Below are 25,331 nucleotides of genomic sequence, written 5' to 3'. Positions count from 1 at the left end.
TATTAAATTAGAACTTAGCTAAGGTCGGATTTTTATTTAATAAAGGTATGGTATTAATTTAACATAAATTAAACGTAAATTAAAAGTTAAAATATACTTTCTAAAAGTGCAGTAATAACTATTATACTATATTCTTTCAACGAATTAAAACTTAATATAAACTTTACTGATTCGAAAATAAAAACATGAGATAGAGAATGAGATTTCAATATTTAGCAAAAAAAAAATAAAAAACAATATATTCCATAAAAATTGCATCCGTAATATACTGTCATCCTAAAATTGCATAAAAATTGCATATCCACACATGGTTTTATATTGTCATCCTAAATTAGTCATGTATGTTTTTGCAATCGAATAGAAGTTGACAAAGTAAATGAACTTACAATAGTAATATGTTTTAAATTTATGATTCATCTTTCCATTTTTTAAGGATGGCCGAGAGAGCTGTTTACTGCAATATTCCACAAAAATGACAACCTATTAAAATATCCACCATACATGCTAAAATCTTTTCCCTATATAAACATTCAGATACAAGTGAGAAAATAAATAAAAAATAAAAAAAAAATATCAAAAAACATCAAATAATCATCTTATACATTGTAGAAAACTGAACCCAAATCTGAAGCGCTGTCATGGCTTTCCCCTGGGGAGCCCTCCTAACCACAACATTGCTCTTTCTTGTTGCATTCTCACTTCCTAATGTCCATGCTGAAAACAACACCAACGCTGAAAACAACACCAAAATATATAACAAGAAAGGTGAATTAAGAAAGCATCGACCAGCTTTTGCGCCTACTGGATGGAAGAAAGCTCAAGCTACCTTCTACGATGGAGACTCTAAATCATTTGGTACAATCTCTGACTTAATTTCATTACTTATATCTAAAGTTCTTCGAATTCTATAACCATTAACACATGTCTAAAATAAAAGATATATGCGAAGTGTGAATATAAAATCTCACTGCATGAATGCATGCAGGTGGAGCTTGTGGGTACGATGATGTGGTTAAGGATGGCTACGGCCTAGACACGATAGCAGTGAGTTCAGTTTTGTTTAAGGATGGTCAGTCATGTGGGTCATGTTACGAGATCAAATGTACAGATTCTAGTAAGGGATGTAAGACAGGGAAATCCCCTCTTTTGGTGACGACAACAAACGCTTGCCATGGGTGCACACCCGAACACTTAGATTTGGCCAAACCTGCATTTCTCAAAATTGCAGAGCAGAAGGCTGGCGCAGTCCCAATCCTTTATCGCAGGGTAGCGTGCAAGAAGAAGGGAGGGATTCGATTCACAATCACTGGGAATCCTCATTTTAATCTAGTATCAGTGGGGAATGTCGGAGGAGCTGGGGACGTCAATCAAGTGCAGGTGAAGGGTGACAAGAAAATCAAGCATTGGACAAATTTGAAGCGAAATTGGGGTCAAAAATGGCAAACTGATGTCATGTTACAGGGAGAGACATTGTCTTTTAAGGTCAGAACTGGTGATGGCAGACACTCTATCTCTCCCAAGATTGCTCCCAGTGATTGGAAATTTGGTCAAACGTTTGAAGGCAAGAACTTCAATTAGATCTTAGTCTGCAATTTCCACTTTCTACATAGGAAGTGACTAGGTTACTTGTCTACATAGAAAGTTAGTTCAGCTCGGATAAACATTATCCCTATATTTATATATCACCTTTTATTACGAACATGTCTCATATTTTTCAAAGAAAAGAAAAATAAAGACATGAAATATGAATATTTTTTATTTTTATTTTGTCTACACTAATTCCTTTCCTATTCTATTTTTAGTAATCTTTCAAAATTATAATACGAAATTAACAATGAAAAACATGAAAAGGTATAAAAGAAAAATCTGATGAATGGACTTATTTTTAGCAGTGGGTTGCAAGTGTAAGCCATAGGAAATAATATCTTTAAGATGATAAAGAATTCTTTTAATAGTTATCCAATGAGAAAGAAAGGATTTACCATTGTACCAGAGAGTGTCGGGCGCCGTACAAAGGACGCCCGAAATACCGAGACGCCCGAAATACCGGGCGCCGTACGAAGGACGCCGAAGGGCCAGGCGCCGTACGAGGGGCGCCGAAGTACCAGGCGCCGTACGAAGGGCGCCGAAGTACCAGGCGCCGTACGAGGGGCGCCGAAGTGCCAGGCGCCGTACGAAAGACGCCCGAAATACCGGGCGCCATACGGAAGGACCGTCCGGTTGTCCAATACGGAAGGACCGTCCGGTTGTCCAATGATCGCCTACCCAAAGATATACCGGAGTCCACTCCGGAGGCTACGGCGACTTACGACAATGCCTGTACGCAATCGTAAAAGGCACACCGGAGGCTCATGCGTTGAAGAGCCGGCCAAAGATTGAACCTAGACCCGGTATAAACTCTCCTAACCCTCTTGTAGCAGGGAGGAACACCTACCAACCGGGCCGAACCTCTTTATAAGAAAAACTTTGAAGAACTCACAAGGAATCCTACCATCACAGAGCAGCCCGGCACGACAGCCACTGCATCAAATCTTGTCTGTTAGGTGACCCAAAGTCCTACGTTCACTACGAGCACTAGGACTTGGGGGGCTTGTGTATCTGCAAGGGCCGGACGCCGTACGGAAGGATCCATGTGAGCGGACGCCCAAGCTAATTGGGCGGATCTCCATACGGACGAGGCGAACGCCCATATCACATGGGCGGACACGACGAGCAAAACCGGACGCCGTACGGAAGAGCCCACATGGGCGGATCCCACGTGGGCGGATCCCACATGGGCGGATCCCACGTGGGCGGATCCCACATGGGCGGATCCCCGCGGACACGGCCAGCAAAACCGGACGCCGTACCAAAGAGCCCACATGGGCGGACCCCACATGGGCGGATCTCTATGCGCGCGAGGCTGACGCCCATTTCACATGGGCGGACGTCCACGCCCGCCGAAACACTAATCAACATAATTTAAGGGAAAGTAGCCTGGTTTAAAGGTAAGTAGAAATTAGAAGCTATCGGGCCGTTTTGGGCCGTGATTAACTTTTCACTAATCCCAAGCCCATAGCGAAAACTATAAATACAGGTCCACGGTGAGTGGTAGAGAGGTTACATTGAATGCACATTTATTGCTACTACTGAAAATAACCACTGCTCTGAAACTGACTTTGGCATCGGAGAATCTTTTGTAGGTCTCCACCCCTCCGGATCAAGAGGAGAGCCAAAGCGCCAGGAGAAGATCCGTCACGGAGACAAGACTACGGGAGGACTTGGAAGACTTGGAACCGCACAGCCCTACACATCCGAAACAACCATGAATTGACAAACCTTATTAACTGCATAATTGATGTCTGACCTTATGAGAGTAGCATACCGAAGAGACTTAATAACATATTTGTATATTGGGTAAAAGAACAATCTATGATCCAGATTTAGACAGTCTGCAAGCATATGCCATTGTAGCAAATCTTTGATGTATTTATTGAGTCATCACAATGCTTTTGTCTACACAATAGTTAATTTCAATACCTCAGAAATAATCAAGTTTGTTCAGTTGTTTGAGAGAAATTAGAATGCAGTTTATGGGCGAGCTCTTGAATTAAAGATGTAGAAGTTCCTGAGATTATGATGTCGTTAACATATACAAGAATGTAAACGGTTTTATATTGATAGAAAAATAAAGAGGGATCATGCTGGACTGAAAACCAAATTGCAACATAGTTAATTTCAATTTATCAAACCAATGTCTCCTGGCATGTTTGAGACCATTGTTAACTCATTGACAATACTAAATCATACCATTGTAAAAATGATAAGTCCAAGTATATTGTTTCTAAAAAACTTGCATTTATTTAACTAATTAACTATGATTACTTATTAACTTAGATAGAGAATGTGAACATTAATTAATTCGAAACAAGTTAAAAGCATATAAAGTTACTAAATATGAAAGTTATTATAATAAAATGATCCAGGTAAATACTTATTAGGTTCAACTTCATGACTAAAATTCTATACAATCATCTACACAATATATCTCTAACATACTTAAGCATTCACACATCATATACAAGCTCTAATCCCTTTGACACAAGTTATAGATCCTTATGTGAAAATACTAATCCCTTAGATATTCAAACACAAGATTTGCATTAGGAAAAGATGTCTAATGACCAAGAGCTTTGGTTTATGTTTAGAACCAAACCTCTTGGTTGTTTTATCTAGGTCTAAGTTCCAAAACATTTTTCAATAATTAAACATCACCCAAATAATATAGATATTCCATCATACACATTAAAATTAAAAAGATAGAACACAAGACTAACGAAATATTCTATTTCACACAAAAAACTACAAAGAAGTTTAGGTACACTACATCCAACCCTAATGAAATGGAGCTTAGCTACTCCTATACATCAAAAGCATAAGAAAGGATTGAAATGGTGAAAATGGATGAGGAAAGATGGAGTCTTTGAGTCCTAGAAGTGTCTCAACCTATGTCTTGAGTCTTAATTGCATTCCCACACAAAAAACTACTTTTTTTCTTCAACTCTTGACATTTTTAATAGTTCTCCAAAAATTACTTTTTTTGTTGGGCAAGAATACCCTCTCGTTGGGTGAGATATAACTTATTTGACACGTTGGATTGCTCTACTCTTTAGGCCACAAGGCTTTTTGGTTGGGCAAGTGTTTAGTGTTCCGTTGGGCGAAGGATTCCTAAGGTTGGGTGATGGCATATTCCATAGCTATGGCTAATCACATTCAAGAAGAGTTGAAGTCATATGTGTAAAATGAGTCTAAATTCTCTCTCTCTCTCGAGTCATCTTGAGCCATCATGAAACTCATAGTAGAGTAGGAATAATTTGGGTTTTGTATTATGAGCCAAATAGTCTAATATTTTCTTTTAGACTTTATAGTATGGGTTAAGTAGTCTAAGATTTTAATTTGGGCTTTGTATTTTGGATAAGTAATCTAGGGAGGTTTCACCCTGCACCTCCAAACATTTCATCTTACGCCTCCAATTTCCAAAAATAGTCTTAAGGTCACATTTTTCATCATCGAATTTCGAAATTCGATCAAAGATTTTTTCTTCATCAGATTTCGAAATTCGATAAAGGATATTTCAAAGACTTAATCGGATTTCAAAATCCGATGAAGAAATGAAAAATCTTTCATCAGATTTCAAAATCTGATAAAAAAAATCTCTATTGGATTTTTAAATTCGATGAAAAAAATATTCTTCATCCAAAATGAACAATTTTTCATCGGATTTTAAAATTCGATGAAGAAAAAATCCTTCATCAGATTTTGAAATCCAATGAAATACAAAAAGTGGGGTGTAGGATCTTTTTAATTGCATAGAGCAGTTTTGAAACTTTAAAAAATTTTGAAGGTAGAGAATGAAATGATTGGAGGTGTAAGGTAAAACAACCGTAATTTAATATTTAATTTGGACATTGACCTTTGTTGATCCAAATTAAATGGTCCAGAAACCTACACTATATTTAATTGAATAACTTTATAATTTTATAATTTAAATTATTATGATTTTTTAATTTTATAGCTTAATTATTTTCTAATCTTATAATTTTGTAATTTTACAATAATAAATTTAAATATTCCATTCTTCTTTCTAATTTTTTAAGGATGTCCGAGAGAACAGGTCATCATAATGTAATAATCCACGAAAGTGGCAGCCAATTAAAATTGTCACACATGCTAAAAATATTTTCCTATATATACATACAAATACAGGTGAGAAAATATAGGAAAACATCAAAGAATCATCTCATATATTGGAGAGAACTGAAACCAAATCTGAAAAGTTGTCATGGCTTTCCTCTCGGGAGCCATCCTAACCACAACATTGCTCTTTCTTGTTGCATTCTCACTTCCTAATGTCCATGCTGCTGGCAAAAGCACTAACAAATATAACAAGAAAGGTGAACTCAGAAAGCATCGTCCCATTTTTAGGCCTACTGGATGGAAGAAAGCTCTTGCAACTTTCTACGATGGAGACACTAAAACATTTGGTACAATTTCTTACCTGATTTCATTACTAATATTTAAAGCTATTCTAAATTTTTTTACCATGCTGAAAATAAAAGATGTGTTAATATAACAACTATATACATAAAGTTGTTACTAGTATCTTCTTAATGAAACCTGATCACATTGCATGCAGGTGGAGCTTGTGGGTACGATGATGTGGTTAAGGATGGCTATGGCCTAGACACGACAGCATTGAGTTCCGTTTTGTTCAAGGATGGACAGACATGTGGTGCATGTTACGAGATCAAATGTGTAAATTCTCGTGCGGGATGTAAGGCAGGGAAATCCTCTATTTTTGTGACGGGAACCAACCTTTGCCCTCCAAACTACGATATACCAGGTGATGATGGAGGATGGTGCAACCCACCACGCGAACACTTTGATTTGGCCAAACCTGCATATCTCAAAATTGCAGAGTATAAGGCTGGCATAGTCCCAGTCAATTATCGCAGGTTACGAATAAATGCTTATGATATTTGCATAAGGTGGTAGTTAAAATGGTAGAAAAACTTTTCCAATGATATTTATTTAAGTGTAGGAGTCTTACATTTTTGCAGGGTACCGTGCAAGAAGAAAGGAGGAATTCGGTTCACTATTACTGGGAATCCTTATTTTAATTTGGTATCAGTGTGGAATGTTGGAGGAGCTGGAGACATCACAGAAGTGCAGGTAAAGGGTAACAAGAAAATCAAGCATTGGACAAATTTGAAGCGAAATTGGGGTCAAAAATGGCAAAGTGATGTCATGTTAGTGGGAGAGGCATTGTCTTTCAGAGTGAGAAGCAGTGATCTCAGGTACTCTACCTCTCGCTGGATAGCTCCCAGTAATTGGAAATTTGGTCAGACTTTTGTTGGCAAGAACTTCGCTTAGATATTTCTCTGCAACTTGCTCCTTCTATCTAGGAAGTGACTAGGTTACTTGTCTACTTAGCAATTTAGTTTAGCTCAGATAAACATTATCCCTACATCACTTTTTGTTTCCAAACATGTCTGATTTATTTTTCAGAAAAGGAAAATAAAAATGAAGACATGAAATATGAATAATAGTTTTTTTCATTTTGTGTACACCAATTCTTATAGGATTCTATTTTTAATAATGGCTTAAATGCTTACTTCGTCCTCATGTTAAGATGTGAATTTCTCTTTAATATCCGGTTTTAAAAACGAAGACATTGGGTTCCTATGTTATGAAAAGTGTACGAATAAGGTCTTGTCCGTTAAGTTGATAACAACGGCGTTAAGTCCATGCTGATGTGACTGTACTTTTTCTCTTCTCTCTTTTGTTATCCAACTTTTTCTTTGATGATTTGTTGAACTTGTTATTTTTGTGTGGACCTTATTCATATATTTTTCATAACATAGGAACCCAATGTCTTTACTTTTAAAACTGGGTACTAAACAGAAATGCACCTCTTAACATGAAAATTCACCTCTTAACATGAAAACGAAATAAGCATTTAAACCTTTAATAATCTTTCAAAGTTTTACAATACAAATTTATAATGGAAGATACCAACGTGGAAAAGTTAAAAAAAAACATAACCAAAATTAAAAAAAGAAATCTCACATTATATATACAATGAATTTGTAAGTACTTAAAATGTCTAATTTAGTACAATAAATATTATATTTAATTATCTTGTTTTCAAATAATAAACAAAATCACAGAAAATTATGTTTATATATTTGTTTTTTTTGTTTATATATATATATATATATACACACACAATGGACTATTATTTAACATATATTTAAATTAGCTTTTTTAGTTTTAATTAGTTTATTTTTGTGCTAGTTGAGAAATTATGTAAAATCTATTTAATTAACTTTTTACTTTGTTAAAATACTTTAGTTCGTTGTTCACAAATTCTATAATAAGGTTTTCCTCTTCCTAAATATTTTCTTCCCCACTTCAAATGAAAAATAAAGGCATGTCTTCTCACTGCTCATTTCACAGATCCCCTGTTTGCAGTTTTGAAAATTAGGTATAATTCCATTGTTCTTTTTTGGTCAAATTTGTATAACTCGTAGCTTTAAGTTTAATATGAAATAAGAACTAGCATTCTTGATTATACAATGATATATGAATAATGAGATTAAAATCAGTTAGTCACATTATCAATTCAACTAGTTACATGTATATTTAAAAAATTTGCTCATCAAATACGATACGATAATTCAAATTCATAATTTACATTTTTCCGGTAATAAAATAGATGGCAGAATTATTCCATTCTAATATATTCAAACTAAAATATATTATTTATAGGGAAACAATCTAGTAGAGAATTTAGGAAATATACAACTTCTATTTTTTGTTGAGTATAATACATCACATAAAATATTATCTTCAACAAAAAGTTAAGCTTTTTATTTTGTCACAATATATAGACACAAGTACACTCTATTTATCGACTTGACAGGCGATGCCCTTAAGTTAACGAGAAAAAGTTCTCGCTAACATAGTAAATAAACTATCAGAAAAAGTTGTATAATGAATTAAATTAAATTCAGGCAAAATTTATAATGTTTACACATATTACATAGAAAAGTAAGACCTTTTCTGAGGTACCCAAATCAGCAAAAGTATACTGTGAAAAACTAACTCTCCAAATGATGATGACATCTTGACATCAAGACATAAGCCGCTGATTAAAACTTCAACAATCTGGAAAAATGTACCGTTTTGACAAGGTCATACGCCTTTCTGGTGATCGAACCTCAACTCAGCATCTTCTTTTCTTGAACATGCATGCTATATTACGAAAACTAACTCTGAATCTGCAATTTTTCATCAATTTTTCCACCATGATTGAAATAGCCATGTCATTAACATATGCAGCACATAACCGTGTCCAATATACAACGATACTTTATGTCTTTTTCTTCTTTCGCTTCACTTCTCCAGTGTGTGACCTTTCTTCTAAACGTTTAGATTGTCGAGCACGTATCTCTAGCAGTTTTGATCTTGCATCATGAAAAAGAGCATCTGATCTAGATGCCATCATTTGCTGAAAGATCATTTCAAAATTGAATCAGCGTGTTTATCAGTGGCGAAAAACTGGTCGGAAGAACTTTTATACAAACCTGAATATGATCCATGGCTGCGAGGTTAAACCCAAAGATATCCTTCCATCCCTAGCATAAGGTTATGACAACAAGTTGTCAACGATACAATCAAGTTCACCAGTTAACTATACTGAAACTAACGAAATAACAAAAATATTTAATTTCGAAAATATTTTCTATTACTAAAATAAAAGCTGGATAATAATAAATTAAATTTTAAAATTATTGGGCTACCTACAACAAGTTCATTCTGATCACAAACAAATAATACTATTTATATTAGGATTATCACCCATAACCATCAGATATTTTATTCTTTTGAAACACCGTAGGTCTGTAAAATGCCCATGTTAGATATGATAGTACGGTGTCTGAGGACTCGCAATGTCATGCATAAGATGTCTATAGTCCCTAGCATGTCACGCCTCTCAAACATTAGGATAAGAAATAATTAAGAAACATCAGAAGAGTAAGTTTCGTAAAGTTTAGCCAGCGTTTCATCATCCTTCACAAAGGTCCATTATCATTTGCTCCAATTTATCTCATCAGGCAATTTTCAAGAGTTTGAATATTGGGCATACCACAACCCATCTGCTTTTTAAACCAAACTTTGACAACAAAAACGTATCACAGAAATACGTCTAAATTCGAAAATTTAGGTCCAAACAACAAAACATACAATCCAAAAGTATCACCAATTTCTTCATAGGGAGTCCACACTCATAGACATGTTAAACTTCCATAATGAATTAATTAATTTAAATCTAAATACACTTTCTAGCAGTAAATTTTAATGTACCAAATATGACAAAGCTTCAATTATCTAAAAAAATAAAAGTAAAAACCTAGCATATTTACCTTGACCCTTTCATAAAAAATGTCACTGAAAACAGTCAAGATAGGTCGGGCAGCTGGTGTGGCAAGAAGCTGGTTATAATGTGTCTGCAACAGCAGCGTACCTACTCTGCAAACAAGCTCAACCTGCAAATATCAGAAAGACATTAATACCAGTATCTTGTAAAAATATCTAAAATTTGTATACATCTATTATTGTTAATTTAATTATCATCATCAACATCATTACTATGTATGATAACATAATTTTTCATATATCAAGGGTAACCTTATCAGAATATGAAGTCCAGTCTTTCAAGTACGAGAGAAGCTTCAAAGCATCTGAAAATGGTAAAGCCTGCATAATGTAATGATATACGTTAGACTAGATTTGTACATTTGTAAATTATACCAAATTCTTTATGATCTCCACCAATCTTAACATGACTACTTTGGAAAATTTAGCCAAGTTCTACAAATTTAGGCTAAAACATAAAGAAACAGATAATTTAGTCTTTTATTGTTAAGCATTCCCTAAGAAGTGTGTGCTCAATTCAGTCATAACAAGGAATGATGCCACAAGACATTTTAACTGGAGAAACACTTATGCAATCTCTTATAAACAAATGTCTTTCTTAGAAAATTGACTTTTAAGTCTAACTCAATAAATAAAAACTTAAGAAATAAATTTACATCTACTTATATACTACAATTTGATCATATCTCTAATCAATGTGAAATATCTCATAATCTTGAATACTTCCTTGATATCAAAGTAGCTCAATCAAAAGACAGTATTCTAAAAAGCAATGCCTTAAATATCTTAAAAAGAAACAAGTATGATTGATTATAGACCCAAGCATAGTCTTATGGATCCAAATAATAAAATTAATGATCGAGTAAAGTGAACCTTTCTCAGACCAGAAAGATATAAAATACTTGTTGGGAAACTTATCTAATTGTTAGTAAGCTCATTGTGCTGCTCACTAAATGTTGTCGTTTGCATCCCCGCATACCTCAAAAAAGGCTCTAGGACATTGATTCATAGATGAAAAGGGAAATACTCAAATGTATATAGGTATTGCGATGCTTGTTGGGCAATATCTTCCTCTAGATAATGGTTTTTCATTGGAGGTAATATTATTTCTTGGAAGAGCAAGAAATATAATGTGGTTGTTCAATCTAGTGTTGAAGTTAAGCATAGGACAATGATGTCACACACTTGTGAACTTCTATGGATAAAACAATTCCTCCAAGAGCTGAAACTTTGTCGAATTCCTACAAATGAGTATGTATTGTGATAACCTAACACTAATTCACATGGCTTCAAATCTTGTATTTCATAACCAATCATATAAAAGTTTATTGTCATTGTTTGAGGTGTCTTCCAAGGAATTTGCACTATATTTGTCAGCTCAAATAATCTTGCAAATATTTTGACTAAATCCTTAAGAGGGCCTTATATTCAATCTGTTACAATTTTGGTACAAAAAAATTTCATTTTCGGCTTGAGGGGAGTATTAGAATAGCTTAGAACTAATCTTTTGACCAACTCCGGGAAAGCTGAAAAGCTATGTTTTGTTGTATTGTACCCATTTATCACCTACAGTAATTCGTGTTGTCTTTTTATATCTTCCCTTTGTATCTTTGGTGTGTGTGTGTTAGGTTCCTTTATTCAGGGAACCTAAACAATAGCTTCTCTTCTCACTTACACACTCAACAACGGAAGATATAAAATATGTATAAGTATTTTATTCAATCTGTAGTGTAAAGAAAGAAGAAAATACAAGTAAATGTTCCCCAAGGAAGCCTCCCTTCCTCCACGGGCCAAGAGGTCCCGTCTAAACCCTAAACAAATTCTCTGATAAACCCTCTCCACTTATTTTGTAATTATTTATACTCTCTCTCTACTAACAACTAACCAACTTTCCCGCCCCCGACTTTCCTCCTAACATAAATTCTCCACCGTTCGGTCCTTCACTCCCTCCCCTCTCCCGCATAGTCCGTTCGGATATTACTTCCACATTATCATCTGGTCCTCCTCTATCATTCTCGTTCGGCCCTCCTCTAACATTACCGTTGGGTCCTCCTCTGTCATTAACATTACTGTTCGGCCCTCGTCTATCACTATCGTTCGGCCATCCTCTTTTATTCCTCCTCTCATATACATTTAGCTTCCTAAGAGTGTGTGTGTGTGCATACAGGCATGAATCGGCTGAGAAACAATTATCACCACGCATCCTTTCTCATATTTTCATCCTCAAGTTTAAGTACTTAATACGTCCTTAGCCATGTTGTTTACCCAAATGAGCCCTTTAACCATTTTTCCTTATAGCAAATTAGAAACTAAAAATGATATTGAGGAATATTATGATTGAGGATAAAATATTTTAAACCAAATAGAGTTGGTGAGGAAATGTAACCAAGTTGGATTACAATAAAAGGTCAAGATTTCTCCATAAATGGTTGATTATATAGATAAAAAGAAGAAAAAAAAAAAAACTAGTAGAGAGCATAAATGTGACATGCAGAAATAGTAATGAATCAAGAAGTTCAACCAACTCAATAGGCTAGTACATATCCCAAGCAATGGTTTAAAAATAAGATTAACATATTGAAAACTAAAAATGGAATGGGCCTAAATGCAGTAGCCTGAAATGCCTTGTATTCGAGCATGAGATCATGCAAAAAAAAATGCAATTCTCAAACATACCAGTAATGTTTGCTCCAAATCATTGGTGTGAACATTTGAAAATGCACTTAAAACATAATCAGAAGGTGAAAGCCCGTTCATAAGCGGATTTGATTGGAAAACAGCAACATTTCTGTTATTTTTATCCTCCTGAAATACAGATTCAAAATAATTGCAACAAAGAAATTAGGCATTATTTAACAATATATGCAAGATAATCTTTCTCTGCACTTTCTGTTACATGTCACACAAGATGAACTAAAGGTATATTCTGCAATCATGCATACTAAACGATAGAATTGAAATTTTAGTCTTTGATAGAACCTAAATGTGTAATTATTTTTTATTTTTCTCCTGAAATCTAAAATCAAATCATTGCAACAATGACATTAGGTACTAAAAACAAAATATATAAGACAATCTTCCTCATCACTCTGTTACATGTCACACAAGATGAATATAATATATTTTCTGCAATCATTCATACTAAATGCATTTATTGAAATTTAAGTTTTTGATAGAACCAAAAGGTGTAATTTGATGTAACTAACCTTACTTACTGGAGAAAATAACACTTTATTGAACTTCCTGTATACATATTTTCAAGCCCAAAGTTGTTTAGTTGTGTTGTATGTATAATTTGATAATGTATAATTTGATAATTACTTGCAGAAATCAAGTGTGGAGTCATTTGTTCTCTATTATACAGGCGCTAACACAGGAATTGTACACTGAAAAACTAGCATACTTGTTTAGAAAGACACTGTCTGTGCAAGCATGTTTTCCAGATTCACTTGTGAGATAAAAGAACAATTTAGGCCATGGCAGTCATAGATTAGGGAGCACGTGTGCACTGTAGAGGCTACTAAACTTGTTTAAAAGCCCATTTGCTTATGCATGGGTATCCATATATTGCAAAAATGCAACTAACTATGCAAGCAAGTTTTCAAGATTTACTTTTCAGAAAATGCGTGAGTTTAGATTCAGGTAGTCATCTACAAGGGAACAAACGTAAACCTGATGTTCTGCAATGCGCTTTTTTTCAGCTTCTGCAATGTCTAATCTTTCAATAATTAAGTCGGTTGCAGTAAGGGTTTCCTGGGTTTGTTTCCCAGCTAAAGCCACGGCTCCCTCCTCTGGTATTTCTTCCATTGATGCATACTTCTTTTCAAATGCATTGTCGAGATCAGCCTCAAACATTTCCTCCAACCTTTTCTCCTTTTCTTCCTGCAGTTGAAATGTTCTACTTACTCCAGTGACATATATTTAATGAAGCAAATTCAATTGAAAGTATTCCTGTAATAAAATTAGAGACATGGGCCCTTTGTCCTGCTTTTAACACGTGTAGACCATCTTATACAAGTTGTGAATACCTCAATGAAAAACTGCTCTTCAGTGCGATCCCAGCGTCGGATGGAACGATCATGAGATCCAGTGACAATGAAATCCCCACGATTACTGACTGCAAGACACCAAATATCTGCATGATGTCCTTCTAGAGTCAACAGCAACTCAAATTTATCAGCATCCCAATATTTTACTAGGCGATCTTTTCCAACACTGAACACATAATGTGTCTTGGGAACAAACTGTACGGCCATAACACTGCCACATAAATAGCATAATATAATTCAAATACGGATTCATCCAAGATCCCCAGTTAAGAAAAGAAATAAAGAACAGCAAATAATTGTGTAGCACCTGTCAGCATGCGCAAAAATGGATTTATGACAGTCACCAAAGTCTAAACCCCAGATCTTTAAATTTTTATCTGCAGAGCCAGTCACAATTAAATCTCCATCTGATGAGATATCCATACACAGAACAGGCAGCTTGTGGCCATATAATGAAAGGAAAAATTTGAATGTGTCTGCAAAGTGAACCTGAATGATGAACGAAATTATTTAAAACACACTAGAAACCAGAAAATAGGACTAAAGCATAAATACAAGACCCACCATAATCTCATAGTATAAAAGTACCCAACATAGGTGTCCAACACACCAAGAATTTTGCATTTGCTATGAAAAGCAGCATTAGTAGAAATATAATTAACTAAGTTATCACTTTAGCCTGTATCACTCACTATATTTGCAAAATAGCATTCAAACTACAGATGCATTTGAATAAAAAGCATCATTAGGTTCTTATTCAATAAGCTCTAGCCACTACAGGGCTTATGGCAAAAACTTGAGTGGTAAACTTCTTGGAAAACACAAATAAAGTATTTTGGGTAAGCTACACTAAGAAACTTGCTGAAATAAGTTTAAAAAAACTTATTTTATGGGAGTGGAAATCTATTTTCTTAAGCTCGAATGAAATTTCATAAAATCTTCCAAATGCCTCTGAAGCAAATAGAAATATGCTTAGCCACATTGTCATTTGTATATGAAATGATCAAATCCTATGAAGGACGATACCTACTCAAGTCCTCTGACAGACATAAAAATACTGATTAAGTTCCCGATTAAAAAAAATCCAACTCAGACATTAGAAATGCCACCTCAATAAGGTTGTTTACCAGAGCCGACACCCACGTACAGATGGGCACAGGCTAACATTATTAGAAAATGGTTTTATATTTTAGAAAAGTCAACCAATAATATAATATTAAATATTAAAAGAAGGCATATCATTTTATCAAATAAAATTGTCACTTACTATTCTTTTGCAATACATTATATCCAGTAAAATAATGGCTTTTCAATGTAATTATAATTATCTTTTGTTATGTTGCTTCAATTTTATTTCCTTAGAGTCTCCTTTTACATGTGTGCGTGCAGTGTCCTCAATTTCTGTGCCACTACGTAGAAATAATGCTAAGGTTCCCAAATCACCAAGAAATGCTAAACAATGTAAACTCTTCAAATTTTCATTTTCAGGTGCACAGGTAAAACAAAAACGACAATAAACAAAGTAAAATCTGCAAGATAATTGTGTTTTTGGAAACCACAGATTATAAACAGAACACGAAAGATTAAGGCATCTAACCTTCACAGTACTATCCAATAGAGCAACAGCAATATATTTAGCATCAGGGCTAATTGCAACAACAAGGGCGTCATCATTCATTTTCATGGTACTGACATTTGACACTACGAGTTGCTTAGTAGCCTGAAACAAAATAAATAAAGTTGCTAAATAAACAAATTGGATAACCATTTGTACTAAGATGATTTGGCATGTATTAACAGGGAACTAATTAGAGGACACATAAATAAAGTATACGAAAATTGGAAAAGAGAGGCTGGGAGAGCACATTCAAATAAATTAGAAAAAAAAAATGGGAGAAAACAAAACAATTCCAGTATAAACAACATAAGATCATCTTCTTTCACCTTTTTGGAGTAGCATCACCTGAGAAAAAGCTATTAAAGAAAATATAGGTTAACTGCATCCATATAGAAGGTATGAGATGATCTTCTATTTGATTTTTATAATGTAAGTTCAAGTTAATTATTAATAAATTTAGTATGAGAATGGAAATATTGAATATTATTGGTTTAAATTTCTTGTACCGTCATCATTACCAGTATTCAGTAACTTCTATGTACATATCTACGTGGAGACAGTTTTGTGTTTACAGTTTAAGTATTTGATTCTATCAATTAAATATAAAACATAAAGACAAATACAAATGAACTTCTCAATGAAATATTGCATTATTATAAACAAAAAGAAGTTTTAGATTTTTACCTATGCTCTATGTGCAGTATAATACAAAACCAAACAAAATGTTAAAATTCTGGGTATTTTTGAAAACAATTTTTTATTCTTAAAAAGAAAATGAAACGGAAATTATATGAAGGTGATGGACATACTTGACCAGGTTTTTGCTTCAACTGGTACTCCCAAAATTTGACATCATGATCAGCACTTCCAGTGACAAAACCACTTTTATGAGGTAGGGCAGCAATTGAGCGAACAGAACCACCATGAGCTTCCATTACTTCAACACAAGTGCCGCTTCCAATGTCAATAATTTCTATGGTTCCATCTTTAGTTCCAACAAGCCCATACTTGTTAGTGGGAAGAATTAAACTGCACAGTCCATACCCAGAATCAATGGTTCTTAGGCAAGCGCCAGTAATTGGGTTCCAAATCTTTACTGCATTGTGACTGGTTGACATCAGAAAAGTGTTGTCTGAACTAAGCGTGACACTTCTAACATCAGAACGATGCCCTTGAAGATCAATAGCAAGTGTTTTTCTGGTTTCACCAAGTTCAATGGAGTAAAACTCAAGAAGATTATTGTTCAGAGACAATGCTAAACTAGCCAATGAATTTTTTGGAGTGATTGGACAGAAAGAAATGGAGCATATCTTTTTGTTAGCTCTAATAGTATGCAACAGCTTGAAAACATCAGGCACAGTAAATTCAGGGTTAGTTGTTTTTGTGGGCACATGAGTGACAGAAGAGTTATCTCCTTTGTTAGCATTATTCCCGTCTCCATTTTCTACTTCGTCCAAAGCCTCTTTACTGTGTTTCTTCTCTTTCTTTCGGTGAACCCTTCGCTTTGCCTTGCGCTTTGCTTCAGCATCATCCAATACACGATATATTTCTACAGTTTTACCGGCAACTTGGCAAGCTAGCAGGTTTCCAGACTTGTTGAACTGCACAGTTGCAACCCTTTCCTTACTTTGTCGCTGAATTTCACCAAAATGCCTCAGCACTTCCCATTTGCTTTGAATGGAGGATTCTTCAACCCCATTTAAAGAGTTTCCATCCACAGACTCATGTCTGATTACATAAAAATGAAGTTCACTATCTGCAGAACCAGTGACCAGATACCTTTCATCTAGATCAACATCCAGGGACCATATTTCACTATGATGTCCACCCACAATTTGCATACAGTGCTGGGTATCAAGATCCCACACTCTCAAGAACTTGTCTTTGGAGGAACTCACAAGTTTTTTCCCAGAATTCAAAAAAACAACATCAGTCACCTGCCAGAACCACATAAACGAAACTGTCAAGGTATGTTTGAGACAGAGGGTTTTGGGGGGAAAGGAAGAGCAACAGTCTCATTTCAGGTAAATATTATTTTTCTCTATTTTCCTCACTTTTAAAATGAAATTCAAAAGATGACAGTGTATCAAAAACCGTTCCATTATCCCTTATTCTCTTATCCAAAACCTATACAACTCTTTTAATTAAGACCATGTTTAGATAAACCTCCAAATAATTATTCACAAGAGAAGAAAACAAGAAGGTAAAATGAATTAAAATTTTCCCATTAGTTGAAACGAACTTACCTACTTCAACTTTTATATAAGATCTTTCTCGTAACTTCTCTAAAGCTGATGTACATAAGTTCATTTTCACTTACATAAGTTTCATTAATTTTGTTTCTTTTTCCTTCTTCTATTAAGTGCTTACTGAAAAGTCTTTCCAAACCCAAAGGTAAGAAAACCAAACCTGGTCACGATGACCACGAAGGCGAAAGAGCCCAGTCTCGCCCACCACGTCCCATAAAATAACATCATTATCCTTGCTACCAGAGGCGAGCAAGGAACCAGCCTTGTTGTAACGAAGAGCGGTGACAGCTCCCTTGTGACCATTTAGCGTAGTCTCACACGCTCCTTTATCAGAGTCCCAAATCCGTATGCTACCATCCCCGTAACCACCAGCAATCTGCAACACGACCATAAAACAGTTTAAGAGAATCACAAATTCACGCTGGCACAATCGAGATTCGAAGTTCATTACCAATGAGGAAGGAGAGGAGGCAATGGAGGTGACGGCGAGGGAAGGACCAAGAGACGCGGTAGAAGGTGTTAGGGTTTTGGTGCAGAGGCCCTGCCGCACGTTCCAAACGCCTATCTTCTCGAGTGCCGGAGAGAGAAGGTTCTTGCCGGAGCTGTCGTATGATATGTTGGAATCCACCGAGGCTATCACTCCAAACGACGCTGCCGCCTCGAATCGGAGGTAGGCCTTCACCATGGTTTTGCCGCGATGACTATTTCTGAGTCGAGGGGTTTAAGGGTTTATGGTTACGGACTCTTAGCTTCTTCTTTTTTTATTTCGGCTTTTACTTCCTGCACCTTCGCGCACCCCTCAAATTTTAAAATTATTGTTTTATCCTCCAAAAAAGTGTGGCTTTTACTTTTCAAAACATTTTTTTTTAACTTTAGGAACGAAATTCCAAACCTAGAATTTTTAGTACGAAATTTTCCGAATAGAATTTTTGAAATCAAATATTTGGAATTTTCAAAATGTATAAAATATATTTCGAAATTTATGAAATGGGATTTTGAAAATAAACTTTCTGCAATATATAATATTTTTTGGAATAAATTTTTCGAAACATCCTTATATAAAATATATTTCTAAAACGCTTTTTTTTAGAACACATGAAATACGTATCAGAAGGAGATTTCTTGAATTTGAAGGAGATTTCTTGAATTAGTGGTCTCAGCATTTTCTCTTTCTTCTTCTTTTGAATGAAATATGTCTCCAGAAAGATCTTTCATTCTTCTCTTTCATAGTGGTGATGATGGTGGCAAAAGCGATCACGGCAATGGTGGTGTGGTGCAGTTTGAGTCTTTGTCTTTTATTGTGAGAGTGCAGTTAGTAATTATGGGGTGTAAGAAGCAATAGGTTTTTATTTTTATCTTTTTTGATAATGACATATACAAACAAAATTATTATATAAATAAAATAATTTCTTTTTAAATTTTACTAAATTTTATATATTTAATCTTTTTAAGTTTGCATATATTTATAAAAGAAAATGTTAATACCTGTAACATCCCAAAATACAGTAATTACTATAAATCAGAATTAATTACAATTAACAGTGAATCAATGCAGTCTTTATGTTAATAAACAAAGTGCAAAAGCCGAACGGCTTAAGTACAGAATTACGAGAAGTTAGGACGAACGGTTTTACAAAAATCAATAACCGAACGTTCAATCCAAAATCAAACGCTTAAAACCAAAAGAAAGACGGACGTCCTACTGCTCCGCTTTCACTTCAACTTCAACCAAGTTTTCTTCTTCAATCACATCCTCTAAAGTGGCCTCGCCTTCTGCTCACATCCACACGGATGATCATTGCAAGACAGGACGAACGTACATATACAATAGACAACACAATGAAAACGAAAGGGTAAGCTTAAGTAATTTAATTTATACATCAACATATACTCTAACATTTCAATTCACATAAGCACATAACTTAACATATAACATCATCCGAAATATATATATATTAGACCGACCGTCCGGACTGTATGAATCTATGTAGTTACAAGCGTCCTTGCACCCGAGTGATGTAGTAACTGGGATACACCAAACAGCTGCCACTCGAGGTTAGTCCGTTCTTACGTCGCCCATGTTAACTTATGGACTAAGGACCTCCTGCCGTTCCCACACATGACATACTCCCTCTACATGAGGATGAGTACTCACGGAACATCAGGATGGACAGCGAGTCTTAACTTATCCACAGTCATACTTTACCAAATTTAATATTCAATATATGTAAGAGTCGTTCCTCCCTGGAACGCTCGTTCAAATTCCATAATCGTATAATCATTCAAAATGGTGTTCACACGTCAACATCTTACAATTTATCATCATCTTTAGCTTCAGTTTTAAAAGTATAAAATAACGAACGTTCATACTTCTGAAGAACGAAGACGAACGCTAAGAATTAGATTTAGGAGTTTTGCTGTCAATCAGAATAACCTAACACCTACTTATACGACGAACGTCAAGGCTACCCGAATCAGTTGAACGAACCGACTCTTAGAGATACAAAATGAATGTTCAGAATAATTTAGGTACAAAGATTCTTGATCAACCCAAATGGATAAAGATACAACAAGACAATTATTTAATTACACAGAGAACAATCATTTTAAAGGGTAGACTGTCAGTCAATGACTGAACGCTACAATATACTGTTACTAATAATTTGGACGAACGCTATTTACGCTCATTTAGAAAATCAACAGTAAGGACGAGCGTTCGGTATAAGACCGAACACTTCTTAGGACAAACGCTAGTTATAAGACAGATAATCAATTAGAACAAACGCTTGGTATAAGACCGAGTACTAAAGAGGACGAACGCTCAGTGTAAGATCGAGCGCTACTTAGGACGAACGCTTGGTATAAGACCAACCGTTACTCATTTTAATATTATTTAATTTAAGGTAGACGACATCTTTATGCTGAGCCGAACGCTCAAACATAGTAATTAGAATGGAGACGCTCGTTCTAGATTCAAAATTCTTTCCGAATGAAAGAATTCCATTCTAAGTCAAATTTCAGGGAAACCGAACGGTATAAGACCGTACGATGACGAGCGTAACTTATCATAGAGAAAATCATTATATCCAGATTTATTTCAACTATATCAACTCACATTTCTCATACGATTCATAATCTTATACTTTCATATACACCATTAATTTCACATACTTTATAGAATTCATCATATTAACAAATCAACTATACAAACTCATCCAACGTTCAAACCATACGTATCAAAATCATCATGCAGTTCAACCAACAGATATCATATTCATCTCATGCATAACAGCAATCGTTCAGGCATGCTCAACCAACATATGTTTCCTACATTCATTTAATATCATGCTTACATACAAACATCCAAGTATAAATTAAATCAATAAGCTTCCTTTACCCGGATTCGTACGCAACTTGTCCTAATGCAAAGGATTGGTTTGTTCTCTTACAGCGTTCTACTCCAAGGTTCACTTAACAACTTCCACTAAATCTAAACACCAAAAATCAAATATCTCAGATATAACCCATGCATGAACCCAAAACCTGGTTTCGCATGAACCCTAATGGACGAGCGAATCAGAGATGTGAACTTACCAACTTAGATTCTAATTCTGTTCGGTCCAAAATAACGCCCACGTCTCAGGGAACGTCCTCACGGTTCTGAAACGTGATCGGAGAAGAAAGTGATGAGTTTACAGTAGAGAGAAGGTGGACTGGTTCTAGAGAGAAGGTAGAGAAAATGAATGGTTGAGTTCTGAGGAAGAAGATGAGTGCGTGCAGGTGAGAGAGAGATTTTCAAAAACTCAGTTTTGTTAAATCCACGTTCGTTTGGACGAACGTCTCCTCTGCCGACACCTGCACACCCACTCTGACTTTGGAAGCTTCTCTCGTGACATGTGGCACTCGTGCATGCAGTGCAAAGTGCGTTTTTAATGTTTCTGAACCATGAACGTGGGTGCATTAACTTGATGTGACAGAGATTATCATTGCTAATTATCTAGGGTCTCACAATACTCACAATTTTTTTTTTTGAAGATTAATTACTAATCATAATATTATTTAACAAATTACAAAATAACACTCACCTTATAAAATACCTACAAAATCATGAGATATCACTACCTTCTCACAACCACCAAACAGTAACACAACTTTAAACAACGAGACTTATCATCATCTTTCTAAATTAAATATTCCGAGTCTTTCACAACAATAACCTAGAATCATCAGTACTTCTCAAAACACACAACATTAAAGTTACGTGGTTTTAAAAAAACAAAAAACAATTTATCATTATTTTATTAATAAAATATATTTTCATCTTACTACATTTGCAACGTTTCCATTGATCAACCCAGTGATGTTAATAAAAAAAAAATTACATTGATTACTATCTACAAATTATACTAAACTAAATGGAAATTAATCAAAATAGTGAGACCATAACAAAAGAAAAAAAAACTCAGCAAAACATTAATCTTATTTAAAATCATTAGATACTTGTGACACAAGTTTGAAAGACCTTTCAAAATACATCCAAATAGACACCTAATGTAGTTGATAACATGAACTTTTGTTTTGTTGGTATATAGACTAGCAATATTTATATTTCTGATTTTATTTTGTTAGGCAATGATTGCATTAACAAAAGCCAATTTAATATAGAACCATTAGCTACCGTACTAATCTAAACTATGCAAGTATGTATTTGATAAGAAAATTAAGTTAATATTATATGAAATCATATATATATATATATATATATATATATATATATATATATATATATATATATATATATTCAAAGTAAGATCTCACCTTTTACATTGCCATCAATATTCAGAATTTTCTTACAATGATGGGCACTATTCACGTCCCACGTTTCAAGTTTACGTGTGTAACTATAAGTTTGTCTTCAAAGTTATTTTTCTCTCAAAAAGGGAAAAAAATGATTTTCATGTATTAAATTAAAAAGGGAAGAGAGGCCTTTGTGAATAATGTTTTTCCAAAAACATAAATTAAAAAAAAACAGAAGCAAATTACGAAAGAGATGATAACGATTAAATAAAAAAATTAACATGTATTATATATAGTAGTGAAACGGCTAGTAATGAACATGTATCGTGTTATAATTCAATGCAAGTATTGTATTTTTCTTTGAAATGATTTGCCAAATAAAAGAAACGGTCATTATTTTGATAGAGACAATTTTGTCGAATGTAAACGTAGATGCATATCTTATTCTTTAACGTTTTCTTTATCGTCTATATTTTTTCCTTCAATGCATGTTTTTGACTAATTATGTGGTTCAAATTTGAGAGCAAACCCTCCACCAAACAGATTACATTCACTTATGTTTCCACATCAAACACGCTCTTTTGGTTTAGATCTATTTATTAAGTTAAATAAATAAAAAGTAAAGTTAATTATTTCAGTAAATTAAATTAAATTACAAAAATTTAACATTTATGTATTAATGTAAAATAAAAAATAGTAGTGTTGTTAAAATGGATTAAAATCTACGGGCCAACCTGGTTCACTACGAGTTGAGGCTGGATTAGATTTGAAAAAATGTAATTTTTTTATATAAGTTAATTTTCTGATTCACAAATCCACCTAATTTAATTTAATTATTTATTACTTTGTGTTTCAATATTATTAATTAATATATTTTTATTGTGTTGTAAATGGAGATAAGTACTAAGATGTTTAAGAGATAAAAATATTATAAAGTTATTTATTGAAGACTCTAACTTTTTAAATAAATAAGTGACAAAAAGATATTAATATATAAAAATTTATTTGTTAGTTTTTTATGTTTGTTTTTTATTACATTTGGATTGTATGGTAATTTTTTTATTTGTCTTTGAAATTTATCATCATCACTAAAAAATTTAGATTTAAATTAAAAAAAAAATTATATATTTTTTTATTTAAAAAAACTTATAATTAAATAAAACAATAAATCAATTTATTTAATTCATCAATTCGTAATGGATCATTCTAGTTTAAATTTTTTCAACTTATTAATTAATAAAACAGATTAAATTAATTCACTAAATAGTACATCCATAATTAGCTGAACTAGAACGTAGTCTCTTAGTTAATATTGAATTGTAGTTATATAAAACATTGCTTTCCTTTTTAAATTGTAAATATTAAATTAATGCAGGAACCAACGAGGAGTAGCTTGGATTATTTAAATTAAAGAGTTTATTATATGAAAAAACCAAATGAAAGAGTTAAATGGGTGGAGAGAGTCGGTGGCCGCCAGAGAAATTAAAATGCAACTGGGCATAGAATTTGGAAAGAAACAAATGTTATTACGAGTTAGTCAACCAAATTGAGAGAAAATTAAGAAAGAAAAATGGAAGAAATTGGTGCAAGTGAGTAATGATAATTACCGACTCTTATTGTCTGATATAATAATTGGTAATGATGAGATGATAAAAGTGGGGTTGAGATATCATTAAGTTATGGCCACAAAAAGCCCATTATTAATATACCAATTTAAGACTCATTTGCAAAGCTTCGTTTGGCCACTTTCAAATGTCTTACTCACCCATTCTTACCTAATATATTTTTATTATATATGAAGTGAAAATGATGTAAAATATATATAAGAAAAAAAAACAAACTTAACATATTATTTTATAACTTTTAAAAACTGGATTTTAATAATTTTGTAGGAATATTATATATTCAAACTATTTTTAATATGAATACATTGTTTTTTCTTAATTATATATTGATCGAAATTTATCATATTGCCATTGAAAAGATATATGTTTGTTTTTTTTTGTATATTATTTTTAAAATTTTATATAGAAAGTAAGACAAATTTTTATATTATTTCTTATAATTTGTATTATATTATAGTAACTTTGATTATAGAAAATATTTAATAGATAATATTATAATGGGAAAAATATAACTAGTATACTATTAACGTAAGAACAAAGAAAAAGAACTATGAAAACGAAAGAGAGGGAGAATAATAATGGACAACTAAACACTATGAAAATGAAAGAAAGGAGAATAATAATGGACAACTATGCCTACTTAATTTTGTACTATTAATTTGGCTAGAAATAAGGTTTTTATTATAAAATATGTTCCATTTAGTTTTCCTTGTACAAATAACAAAGTCTTTTTTTACTCATTCTATTATGTAATCAGTCAAGAGTCAACATAACTGAATAAAAGAATCTTGAATAATAAAAAAAATTAAATTAATTACGTTTACTTATTGTTATAAAAACTCATCAGTTTGTTTTTTATTTATTATTTAAGCCGAACCATATTAAACAAAAACTATTTCTATAGGTTATTATGTATTAATATACTTACTTTTACTTGATTAATTTTACTTTAGTTTTACGAAATGATCAACTGTGAAACTAATGTTGAGGACTTATATAAAACAAAACATTT

At 33.6% G+C, this 25,331-nt stretch overlaps 3 protein-coding genes across 3 annotated transcripts; 2 read left to right on the top strand and 1 right to left on the bottom strand.

Annotated features, from left to right (window-relative positions):
- Positions 1-573: 573 nt before the first annotated feature.
- LOC148198050 (expansin-A32-like) lies at positions 574-1,758 on the top strand. Its single transcript, XM_088114758.1, has 2 exons — positions 574-855; positions 986-1,758. Exons 1-2 carry the CDS (start codon positions 639-641, stop codon positions 1,576-1,578), a joined length of 810 nt encoding a protein of 269 aa, XP_087970884.1. The 5' UTR covers positions 574-638; the 3' UTR covers positions 1,579-1,758.
- Positions 1,759-5,773: 4,015 nt separating this feature from the next.
- On the top strand, positions 5,774-7,112 carry LOC124846849 (expansin-A16-like). The gene is made up of 3 exons (XM_047324217.2): positions 5,774-6,023; positions 6,176-6,494; positions 6,600-7,112. Exons 1-3 carry the CDS (start codon positions 5,822-5,824, stop codon positions 6,910-6,912), a joined length of 834 nt encoding a protein of 277 aa, XP_047180173.2. The 5' UTR covers positions 5,774-5,821; the 3' UTR covers positions 6,913-7,112.
- Positions 7,113-8,516: 1,404 nt separating this feature from the next.
- Positions 8,517-18,637, bottom strand: LOC148198049 (transducin family protein / WD-40 repeat family protein). The gene is made up of 12 exons (XM_088116452.1): positions 18,349-18,637; positions 18,058-18,273; positions 16,458-17,585; positions 15,628-15,750; positions 14,338-14,519; positions 14,010-14,241; positions 13,654-13,863; positions 12,658-12,786; positions 10,234-10,302; positions 9,969-10,091; positions 9,129-9,179; positions 8,517-9,052 (listed from the first exon to the last, which is right to left on the bottom strand). The coding sequence occupies exons 1-12, from the start codon at positions 18,580-18,582 to the stop codon at positions 8,915-8,917; spliced, it is 2,835 nt and encodes a 944-aa protein (XP_087972578.1). The 5' UTR covers positions 18,583-18,637; the 3' UTR covers positions 8,517-8,914.
- Positions 18,638-25,331: the final 6,694 nt, after the last annotated feature.

Source organism: Vigna umbellata, chromosome 5 (assembly GCF_029865625.1).
Source record: "Vigna umbellata cultivar VRB3 chromosome 5, Vumbellata_1.0, whole genome shotgun sequence".
Classification (NCBI taxonomy): domain Eukaryota; kingdom Viridiplantae; phylum Streptophyta; class Magnoliopsida; order Fabales; family Fabaceae; genus Vigna; species Vigna umbellata.
This window is presented reverse-complemented; position numbering and strand designations above follow the sequence as displayed.

Coding starts and splice junctions, on each gene's coding strand:
- LOC124846849 (XM_047324217.2), top strand. CDS start 5,822: ATGGCTTTCCTCTCGGGAGCCATCCTAACCACAACATTGCTCTTTCTT. Junction 6,024..6,175: donor TGGAGACACTAAAACATTTG/GTACAATTTCTT, acceptor CATTGCATGCAG/GTGGAGCTTGTGGGTACGAT. Junction 6,495..6,599: donor GTCCCAGTCAATTATCGCAG/GTTACGAATAAA, acceptor ACATTTTTGCAG/GGTACCGTGCAAGAAGAAAG.
- LOC148198050 (XM_088114758.1), top strand. CDS start 639: ATGGCTTTCCCCTGGGGAGCCCTCCTAACCACAACATTGCTCTTTCTT. Junction 856..985: donor TGGAGACTCTAAATCATTTG/GTACAATCTCTG, acceptor GAATGCATGCAG/GTGGAGCTTGTGGGTACGAT.
- LOC148198049 (XM_088116452.1), bottom strand. CDS start 18,582: ATGGTGAAGGCCTACCTCCGATTCGAGGCGGCAGCGTCGTTTGGAGTG. Junction 14,242..14,337: donor ATTTTTGCGCATGCTGACAG/GTGCTACACAAT, acceptor TTTATGTGGCAG/TGTTATGGCCGTACAGTTTG. Junction 10,303..12,657: donor ATTTGGAGCAAACATTACTG/GTATGTTTGAGA, acceptor TACATTATGCAG/GCTTTACCATTTTCAGATGC.